The 11,894-nt window shown below is 36.6% G+C and overlaps 1 protein-coding gene across 1 annotated transcript in view; it reads right to left on the bottom strand.

Moving 5' to 3' along the window:
- Nucleotides 1–8,026, bottom strand: part of pdlim4 (PDZ and LIM domain 4) — a 31,844-nt gene extending 23,818 nt beyond the window's left edge. The window contains exon 1 of the mRNA XM_065287588.1: nucleotides 7,836–8,026. Within this exon, the coding sequence (XP_065143660.1) occupies nucleotides 7,836–7,928 (93 nt within the window). The 5' untranslated portion in view covers nucleotides 7,929–8,026. The remainder of the gene's footprint in view (nucleotides 1–7,835) is intronic.
- Between the last annotated feature and the right edge of the window lie 3,868 nt (nucleotides 8,027–11,894).

An 11,894-nucleotide genomic window follows, 5' to 3' on the forward strand; every position in this document is an offset into this window, starting at 1 on the left:
TGATTATGATTATTTCTCAACTTATAATTTATAAGTTATAACAACTCACCTGTAGTTATAACAACTCATCTCTAGTCAAGATAAATAATAGTAAGTTGAAATGACTTGTAAATCCGAGTTGATTCAACAAAAAAATGTAAGGCACTGTGTGCATTTTTTCAAAAAGTGGAGGGTGGTTCTTTTCTAAAATCCAGGAAAATCTTCCGCTATACCTTTAACTTACCAATCTGTTATGTTTTGCTTAAGCCGCGCTGGCATAGTTGATCAATCAACTTGGACATCTTCATTTTCTGGATCAAATTCGGCTTGTATTGATAAGATAGTAAAGACGATATTAACTCCTGTCAGTATTGCATTGGGAGCTAATCTTCAAAACATGGTAAGGAGCGTCACATTTCCGGCTCACGTCAGACGTATTCAGACCAATCACAATGTCTGGCCAATTGCAGGACACAGTGCTTCTCAGAACGAAGAGCTTTCTACAAATCTAAACGTTTTAGGGAGGCAGGGCATAGAGGAGCAATAATAATGTACGGTATGTGGAAAATAATGTTTTTTTAACCATAAACCACACAAACACATTGCATTACACTTAATACACAAAATAATGTTGTTTTTGGCAATGTAATAGGTGCTCTTTAAACTTCTAACTATAAATCCACAAAGTGACTGAATTTGTTGAGTCTGATGGTTGACTCTGTGGCATATAGTAGGCTAAATTATGATAAATAAGTTAAACAAAAAAAAATTTCACAATAAGGATGCGATTAATCACAAAAAATCATACAAAAGGGGTATGATTAATTCGATAAAAAAATTATTGATTGACAGCCCTAAAATAGTATATTATCTGCTTCCAATATCGACCAGTTCAAGAGATGCCAATGATTAAACTTCCCGATTCAAGTATATCAAGCATCCTTAGATCATACGTAATACAACTGAAGTACTCAGAGGCGTCGAAAGGATGACGTAAGGACTGACGGTGCTTTAGACCACCTGCGTGAAACATGAGCAGCAGTAATTACAGTGTGATTTAAGTCATTAACTACCATACACAACACATTTACTTTACCGCTCCATCAAACAACCTTTAATTATCCAAAGACAGATGTACAACCCTAAATATTTAACAGACAGAAGCTCCTGACCTAGTAAACAAGGCTAATTCATCCCATATCATGACTCATTACAATGTGTACAGCTGCACAAAACTACATTGCAAGAGTAAAGCGCATGGTGTTTTAACTTTGCTTACCCTATACTGAGAAAATGACAAGACAACAAGAACAAATGTTATATCTAGCCTTTATAAAACACAAGTCTCACAGCTATAGGTGCTTCTGTGACAAAAACAAATGTAAACTTAATTATTATTTCATTACTAATTAAAATAATTTTCCAACATTTGTCTAATGGACCTAAATTGTATATTACACATCTAACACCAGTACCAAAATCTTTCATTTTGCAAATTTTCCTCTTTTGGCAGTCAACAGTTTACCACAAATTACAAGTGAAGCTATGAGTGAGTTTGCTCAGTCATATGACTGCTTTTACAGAAACTTGAAACTAGGTCATATTTGCTTTTAGCTTGAATCATTTTATTCCTCGTTTTTAATAATATGTGATCCTTTCTGTGAAAACCCCTCTACCATCTCAAGTCATTTTTGTGTGATTTACTCATCATTGTGAAGGTAATATAATTCTGATATCTATACTGACTAAGGTCATGTCAACCATTAAAATCATAATGAAATTAATTGGTGAAATCAAATTTTAATGCTTGCAATCTCAGGATTTTAGGACTTAAGCCTGGTTTTCACAGGCAGGGTCAAAAATTTGCATGTCACACAACTTGTGTTAAAATGTTGTAGAGTTTGATTTAATTTAGGGGCATAGCCTTTGATTTATTAATCTTTTCTTGTCTTTTTTAAAGGCGATCAATCAGACAAACGTGGCACACACAGCTGAGAGACGCTGTACAGCCTGTAAAGTTTTAGTATTTTGTTATAACTATTGTGAGTCCCATGCTTCAGAATGTAGTAGCGACTTAATCTCCTGGTGAACCATGTCACATGGCTTCCAGGAATGTGGCTGTGTTACAAATAATTTTCAGGATGCCAGCATTACTGCATGACCTTACAGAGCAATAACAAAAGAAAGGTCCTTCATGTAATATATTTTCACTGTAAATCACACAGGGGTCATGACCAGACAATAAATATTAACAAGGTACATGGGTTTATAAAAGACAGTTTGTGCTTAAATGGTACATATAGACATGCTATCAAACCAGTTTGAATTATGAACGTGGTACTTTTTTTTAAACAGCAAAGAGCCAGCTATAACTTTTATTGTAACATTGGCAAAATACATTTTATATATAATTAACGCGTTAAGCCGACTGATTTACGTGTGGTTGGCCAAACATGTCTTTCTTTACAAACTACTTAGTTTATCATCTATTAAACTGAGTAAGAACAGTACTTAACTTGTCATGCTATTTATCATTACAAACATCAAAGGGTTTAGATTTGATATATGAGCGTATGAGGTATTATCCCCTTCTGACATCACAAAGGGAGCCAAATTTCAATGACTTATTTTTTACATGCTTTCAGAGAATGGTTTACCAAAGCTAAATTACTGGGTTGATCTTTCTTACATTTTCTAGGTTGACAGAAGCACTGGGGACCCAATTAAACATGGAAAAAGAAAGATTTTCACGATACGTCCCCTTTAATAAACTCTGTGTCCATCCCACCCACCTGCATCTGGATTCTGTCCTCTGCCAAAATTCCTGACAACTACAGTTTAACTAAAAAATATTTTTTGATATTTTAATATTTTTACGCCTTAAATTATAAAATATCTATTATAAACAAAACAAAATGGGTCTTCAGTGATGTTGCCACAGATTAATAAACTCATTTAAATCTTCAACATTAGACCTTGATGAGAATTAACATTATTCATTATAAAATAAATAAGCCATTATGATATGAAAGTGATATACATGCTTTGTTACAGTAATAAGAACCCTTACTTCAAAACAGATGCTTAGTTTGTGGTTCATTATTATTTTGATGAAAACCCAACAACAATTAAAGAAATACAAACTCACTTATATTAAAGGAAATGAAAGCTTTATTAACCAGCGTTCTTTTAAGCCTTTGCGTCCGTCATTGTCCTGTCACCTGGGTGATAAAAGTACACGTCTATAATGTGCTTGAAGTGCTCCATTTTCATGCACTAATTTTGTACTTAAAATACTTTAAATTCTTCTTTAGTAAGAAAATCTTAAGAACTTTAAATTCATGGTGTCTTAAAATTGCACAGTTAAGTACACTTAGATATTCTTACCTTAAAAAGTACTAAAGAAGAAATTTTATTAAATACAAAATTAGTGCATGAAAATAGAGCACTTCAAGTACATTATGAGAGTGTACTACTTTTTCATCTGGGAAGGGTTGCCAGATCCAAGTAAGAAAACCAGCGCAATGGCCAAAATTAGTCCAAAAGCATCCCAATGACTATTCACAGCCCAAATACCAACAATTAACCAACCAAATCCTTCAATATCTAGCCTGCAGAAAAACATCAACCTGTGGAAACTAGGGGTGTAACGGTACGTGTATTCGAACCGGACCGTTTCGGTTCAGGGCTTTCGGCACGGTGCACGCGTGCACCGAAAGGCCGAATGCATTTTGTGTGCGCCTGTGCGGAACATAATACGTGCGTTTCCGCACGAACATATTAAGTGGCGGAAGTCTCCGCGTTCAGCGCAAGTCTTCTGTCAAACATATAACATAATTCGGCCCGCAGAAAGATTTTTATTTACTTAGTTGTATATCCGTTTGATTATTGGTGTAAACGTTTACGTGTCATATCTAAAAGCGCATGTTAAACGCGTGTCAACGCGCTGCTTTGTTCTTTCAAAAGTGCATGAGAGGATGCACGTCTTTCGTTGCTACGCATTCATGAGACGCGCTTTCTGTGACAGCGAGAATAAGGAATGCGTGATCAGATTTTTCATCTGCACATCACGTCAATCATATCATTGTCACAATGCGATCAGCTGGTCGGGACAGAGAAGAGCTGTAACCCGGGCTTACTCAGCTGTTACTCGGCTACGGAGGGGTTCGTTAGTAAAGTCACAGGCAGCTTACATTGACGACACAAGCAAAGATTAGGATAAACGTGCAAAAGATCAAAGATGGCTATGTATGCAGCTCACTAATCTCAAAATGAGTGTATAATAAGTATATCATCATGTTGCTTGCTATGCAGTTACACATAGAGCAGTAATATTATTTTTTATACAGAGATGGTACATAGCCAAATCAATACTGTGAGTTAAACAATCCAAAATAAATCAAAACAGAAAATTTTTGGTGGCAAAAATGTAGGCTAATAGTTCATTAATGTATTCAGGAATTGAATTTGTTAGTTCAAGGTTTTAGTAGAAAAAGTTTAAGAGAAGGTTAAGAAAAGAGTTACCTTCTGTTATAAAATAATGTAAAAAAGAACTTTGCAGTAGTATTTTATTTATTATTTTTTCATTTTATATATATTTTATATGTTATATTTTAATAAAAACTGTTTAAAAAAAGTGTAAACAAATTGTAAAAAAAAGTTTATAGTAATAAACAACCTGCAGTTTAATGTTTGCATTTTTCCCTTACTGTACCGAAAATGAACCGAACCGTGGCTTCAAAACCGGGGTTCGCACCGAACCGTGATTTTTGCGTACCGTTACACCCCTAGTGGAAACAGATTAAAAGTTCAGAACTCAGCTGAAAGGACGCAGGCCTGGCAACGCTGCCTTGCCTCGCACACTGAGAGGAAGAAGTGCCATGCAGCTCATGTTGTAATGAATGTGACGTCACAGACAAACAAATTTCATAATACATTATTACCTGTGGGTTTGAGACCACTGATTTTCTAAGCTGTTAAGGAACAACTATAATATATTTTTTATATAGCAGAATTATATTGCGTGCACAACACTTCAGTTCCACTGTTACATTGTTACTTCAATGTGCATAATTTATGATATTTAATAAAAATATTTATACTTGATGTCAGTAGCAGTCCTTTAAATGATTTTGCAACTGCCAACTGTAAAAATGTAAGAGTTTGTAGTTATTTTGCAGTGTGTTCACAATGGCCTTAATTTACAATTAAGCACACAATAAAAAATAACCCAGCATGAATAACACAAACCCAGAATATTAATCCCATTATTGATTAAAATGACTACAAGTTGGGTTTTTTCAACAACCCAGTCTGCTGGGTTAAAATGTGTTACCCAACAATGTGTTCTGCCCAAAATTTACCCAGCGCCGGGTTGCCAATTGAGTTGTTTTTAACCCAAACATTTTTGAGTGTATATTTAAACATTTATAACACCTTTTCTTTTTAAATCCTAAATTATTCTTAAATTTGTTAAATAAAGTCCCAAGTGTCTTCCTTCAGAAGATATCAAAATTGTGTCTATAGGTCAGATAGTTTGGGAGCTGCGTTTTGTTGCACAGTTTAAAGTCAGGTTTGTCTACAGAAATAAAGTGAAGCTTTGTACAGCACAAGCTTTGCTTATATGATCCTTAAGCCTTGTTTAGAAATGTTTACAGATCAGCGGGAGTCACATGACGACATTGAAACAGTGTGATGACTGACAGGACAAACAAAAACAAGAGAGCATTCTTTGTGTAATACAGGCTAGTTTGTCATTGTACTATTTTTTTGCTGTGTTTTTATTTAAAATAATAATGAACCACAAACAAAGCATTCATTTTAAAGGCACAATGTGTCATTTTCACCGCGAGTGGTTGCCTTAAAAAAGTTACAGCTTGATGACACTGTGAAATGATGATGTCATGAAATAAATTTTATAAACTTTATGTTATAACCTAAGCCAACAAATTAGCTTAATAGAAAAACAATACAGTGGCGCTACCACACTACTTCTGCATGCTACACTGCACCAATCGATCAACATACAGTATGACATCACACAAGAGCGACCCAATGCTTTTTTTTGGAATACACTCAGTCACAAATCATCGAAATCGAGGATAGCATGGGTATGACAACACTGACAGATGATAGGAGCACTAGTACATTTACACTAGTACAGACATTAAAATACTCTCAGTTGTTTCTTCTCCAAGCTTTTTTGTGGCCTCTTTCTGGCTGTATGACATGAGACTGTGAGTTTCTGTTGATGAATGGCAACATTTGCCAGTCTAGACAATTTGTTATCTATTACACTTGCCAGTGGTTTTATAAGCATTTCTCTTCTTGTCACTGTTTATATTCACTGGGACGATGCCAAATGTTCAGACCATTACCTCAGACGCAACAGCATTTTACAACAAGTCAATAGTTTAACGCTGAGGAGACCCTACTACAGAAAGTGTAAATATGCCTACTACTGTCTGTAACTACTAAAACAACATTAAGACAAGCAATACTTCATGTGTTTACCATAACTATGCAATGTCTCAATAATAAGTAATGATCTTAATTGTACTAGAGAACAACCAACGCTATCTCGCGAGAATTCGTACATAATTTACAAGTTGGCTAATACGTATCAATTCATATGATATGAGTCCCACATTCGTAAGTTTTGGTGCGATTTGCCTTGACCCCTGTAAAGTTAGGTGCGGGGTTAGTTGTTTGGTTACGTTGTTGTTTTGTCATGAGAATTGTACAATATTTCAATGCACGATTAACTTCATATGAATTGATACGAATTCGCCAACTTGTAAAATATGTATGATTTCTCGTGAGATCAGTCTGGAACAACAGACTACTTTGCAACGGCATATTTGAGGCTAACAGAGAATTTTCCTAACAAAACCAGTAGCTGACCCACTTCCATCCATTAATCCCAGCATGCACCAGATGGACGCTTTCAGGGGTAGCTTCACTTTATCAGTTTCATTCATGAGCTCTTTGTGTTGATGAGTCTTTCAGCAGTTTTAGACTTCATCAGGCTGTTATCTTTACAAATTACACATGTTTCCTTACTCTGCTCAACATCTCAAGTGATTGCTCAAGACATTTTTCTTTCTTTTTGAAACTTTTTTGTGTGTGTAAACACCTGAAAGATGTAGGTCAATCACTGTAGTATTAAATAAAAACAGCATTTTGAACAGCATGATGATTGACATGAAACAGCACAGATTAAAGTCTGTGAGAACCAGAAGCTTTTCTAAAATGACATCATGAACATTACATTAAATTTATGATATTGAGTCATGATGATGAATCAGACATGCGCAGTAAATGAGAACAGATTCAGCTTTTCATTCAAGGAGCATCAATGTCTTAAGGATAAAAAACACACATCTTAAGTGCTTCTTATAAACAGAAATAAAATGAAACAGATCTGAGATGTCTCCTCGAGATCTTTAGCTGAAGTGCTCACATTGAGTTTGCAATAAAACTGACATGATGTGAAACTTACGGTTAACAGTTGTGTGTCTGATTTTCTCTTTAGGTTTTGAAGTGAAACAAAGCAATGCAGATCATTTTATGATCTCCCACACCATACAAAATATTTTTTTTAAAGTTATAAATTAGTTATGGAGTGTAATGTGAAACACAATGGTGATAATTAAACGGGTTTAAGGCGAATGCGTTATTAAAAGCGACATGACGCAAAACGTTTCTAGCGTTTGTGCGTCGTCGTGTCGCGTGGATGCTCCTGACTCTTTCTGTAGAAAAACTTTAGTTATGTGTTCAGATACCGCGTCACACACAAACTATAACTAATAGTTATAACAGAAGTGAACAAAAGAATAAGAAATACAGGCACATACTCGTGAAATAGTGAGCGGCGTGTTAAAGTCCCGTCCACCCACGAGCCGAAAACCCCACGGAGAGGAACCGCTAAGAGTCACTGTGCGAGACATCCTCTAGTCCTGCTGAGATTTCTCTGATATCTCATCCACTGCTCATCCAAACACAAGAGACGACCTGACGACACTGAGAGAGAAAGGGAGAGAGAGAGAGAGAAAGAGAGAGAAGGAGAGAGAGAGAAGGAGGAGGAGCTGAACTGAGATCAGGGCGGGGAGGACCAGAAAACACACACACACACACAATATGCAAAACACTGGCTCTTTACAAACTTGTTTAAATAATAATGTATTAAAGTGTTATTTTAATTATTTATTATAGGCGTTTTAGTCTGTAGTCATTAATATTGCTAACAATGAGTATTTTTTTCTTTTCCTTGTCATTCAGTTTATAGAATGTTTAGCTGACCCTGCAATTTAATCCTTTACTGAGTAAACTGAAGCACAATGCACTGACAGTTTGTTCATTTATGAGTTTAGTTCATTGTCATGAAGGCCAGCGCTCTGAAGACTGAATTATTGGAGTCATTATGTCATTGTCTTCATTTATTTTTGCAAAAATGTGACAGACAGAAACTACAGATTTCTGCATTTTCCCACCAACAGTTCTCAGTAGCACAGCTACTGGGTGGAAGCATTGGTTGAATCTTGGTTATAACTGGTAGGGAATATCTTTACTGTTTGGATGTCACAGGCAATGTCTTCCTACACCATCAAATAAATTCACCCAATTGTCAGACAAGAATCTGACTTCAATCATTAGGCAAAATCTAGAGAAGAGAGTCCAAATACTGGAGAAACATATGTCAGGGGATGTTTTAAGTGCTCAAGGGGTTTCCTCATTCAGTATAAGAGTGCACGGCAAGCCTTGCGAAAAACGTATGTTGCCGGATGAAGCTTTTGGCGTAGATGAGACATTCGTCAAAGAAGTCTTAATGAGTTGTGGTATGCAGCCAGTTAACTATCATGATCTACTGTATGTTATTGTAACATTGCAGTAATTCCCTGATCTATGGTTTTACTAGAAATTAAACACATGGTTACTATTATTAAACCATGTTAACCACAAATTAAATTGGCCATGACATTAGTATTCAAATTTGCCTTACTCTTTTGACCCTTCACCACCTTGGACTTATAAGATGATATCTGTATTCTGAATAGTTTTGATATTGAAATACAAAAATTTGTATTAGTATTTAATCTTTAGGGCTTAATATTTTACAATTTAAGACATTTTTAGCAGTGGCGGCTGGTGACTTCTCTTCCGAGAGGCTCAAATTCAAAATATGTGAACCATGCGTCATTTCAAAATATGTGCCTGCTGCATACACATCGAAAGTGTTTATGATAAAAGAGATGCTCACGTTCTGTAGACAAGACACTTAACACTATCACACAGGAGATTATGTGAGTAGTCCTATCTGGCAAATGTGAGCATCTCTTTAATCACAAACCCCTTCGAAGGGTCTGCAGCAGGCTTGTACTTTGACATGAGGTGTGATGCACATACGTTTACATGACATGCCGAACACATATTTTGACACGAAGAGCCACACACAATGGTCTAAATACATGTTGTGATAAACTTTGCATTGTGCGCTCTTGAAAAAGAAGTCACCGGACACCACTGTGTTTCAGCAAAGTTGTTTCATAAAGTTTAATACATTTAATAAAAACCTTTCATACAAAGATGGGTTTACTACAAGTGTAAAAATACATTTATAAAATAAATTTTTTGTACATTTTAGAAATGTTAGTAAATTAAGTACAAAATTAATGTGCGAAAATAGAGCACTTTTTAAGTACACTATGGAAGTTAAACTTTCGCGTGCGCTTGTGAAACTACCGCACGTGTGTAGCTTTCGCTTGCGCAAAAGTTTAACGTGAGCACGCAAAACTAAACGTTAAAAAATAATTCTGCACATGAAGGTTTCGCATGAGCACATGAAAGTTTCACGTGAGCACATGAAACTAAACTTTAGATTTATTAACACCAAAGTCACCTTAGGGCTCGGTACTTTTTCACTTGGGTCACCTTAGAATTAAAATAAAAAACTTTTTATAGAATATTGTAGTTTTTTTTAAATAAATTTTTTATCTTTGCACTTCATTATTTGTTTTTAATTAATGTGCCCTTCTAATCTAATAAAACTTTAACCTCCTTCCCTCCTCGAAACGACCCCTCTTGATTTCCTGTTATGAGAAATTGTGTGAGGGCAGGTCTATCTGAGACTTGTTTCTACCTGGCAAATTAGCAATTAGCAACATGGCCCAACTTCCAACGATCCAATCAGTTCTCGATGGATGAAATCAAGTCAAGTACAACAGAAGTTGTTTTACTTATACACGTCATATGACTTCCTTTCATGATGCAATTCTCTGTTTAAAAGAGGAAAAACTTTGCAGTGTTTGTATACACTAGCTTAGCGTCTGCAAAACTACCGCTCCAATGTTTACAAGTGTGGAGAAGGAGCACCGTTTACAAGTTGTTGTATGTGGAATGATACTACATGGCGCAGCAAAATCCATCAAAGTCGTTGCCTGGGTTGTGTATGTATGTGTGGGGCGGGTTTATCAAAAGAGGGTCCAGATTTTTTGTGGCTATGGGCATGTTTGCTTTGGTGATTTGAAATTTCAACAATGTTTACCAAAAAACACTTACCCCACCATTAAAGAGACAGTTTGAGAACATCATGCAGTATATAGCCGTATTGTTGCAGTTCCAGTAAACTGTTACATTGGATGGAAGACCACCTGGAAAAACCAGGTGGCTGCTGGTAGAGGTGTTAGTGAGACCAGCAGGGGGTGCTCACCCTGTGGTCTGTGTGAGTCCTAACACCCCTGTATAGTAAAGGGGACACTATACTGTCAAAAAGCACCGTCCTTCCGATGAGACGTTAAACCGAGGTCCTGACTCTATGTGGTTGTTAAAAATCCCAGGATGTCCTTTGTAAAAGAGTAGGGGTGTGCCCCGGCATCCTGGCAAAACTTGCCCATTGGCCTACTAATCATCCCTCATACTAATTGGCTATATCAGTCTCCTCTCCAATATAAGCGCGTGTGTGGTGGGTGTTTTGGCGCAAGGCTGCACAGGTGGATGTTGCACATTGGTGGTGGTTGAGGAGAATCCCCCTTACATATCGTAAAGCGCTTTGAGTGCTGCAGAAAAGCGCTATATAAATGTAACAAAGTATTATTATTATTAATTATAATTATTATTAATTACATGTATTCTTTGCTCAATGTAAGTTGTAATTTTACTCGCTGCGCTTAAAGGGCACTGGGGAGTCATTATCAGGTAAATTACTCTATGCCAGAGAATAAAGGGAAGAAGGAAGTGTGATTAAGATATACCTGTGTTAGCCGGGAGTGTTTGATATCTCCATGCATTCATCTTGGATACCCTTGTTGAGGAACATTTATGTTCTACGTCTCAGTGTGAATTTATTCATTTCTTTTCCTTATAAGAGGTGAACCTCTTTGCTGAACCTCATGTTATATTGTTTGTTTTGCTTTGTCCAGAGGTTCCCTTTTAAGGGGAACTGGCCCTGTGTCTCCATAATGATGCTTTGGGAACACCTCTGTGTGACCGTGTCTGAAGCACGTATGTGAAACCAGTCTAATGGAATAGACAAAAGTCAAACACTAAAATAGGACCCAGGAAGCATAAAGGGCATTAGTACCCTTTCTATGTGGACAGACCCCGGTTCTCACCTTGGGTCCCACTCTTGGGGCATGTCACGTCACAAGGTTTTGACGATGGATGCCTAAACTCACAGGCTCATGGGGAAACCTGTGTTGCAACCTCTTTTTTTCTTTGTGTAGTATAGATTTCAATGACTGGGCAGGCTTGGTGGTCTCCTGCTAGTATTCATCCTCAGAGAGAGAGAGATCTAGATCTTGAGCGCGAGGGAGAGAGAGACTGTAGCACTGACTTACTAGTACATAAAGTTTTCACACAGTTCTCATTCTTTGTTAATCTTTCCACAGAATCGCGTCTCAAGCCAATTTATTGAGTAC

Source organism: Paramisgurnus dabryanus, chromosome 18, assembly GCF_030506205.2.
Source record: "Paramisgurnus dabryanus chromosome 18, PD_genome_1.1, whole genome shotgun sequence".
NCBI classification, from domain to species: Eukaryota; Metazoa; Chordata; class Actinopteri; order Cypriniformes; family Cobitidae; genus Paramisgurnus; species Paramisgurnus dabryanus.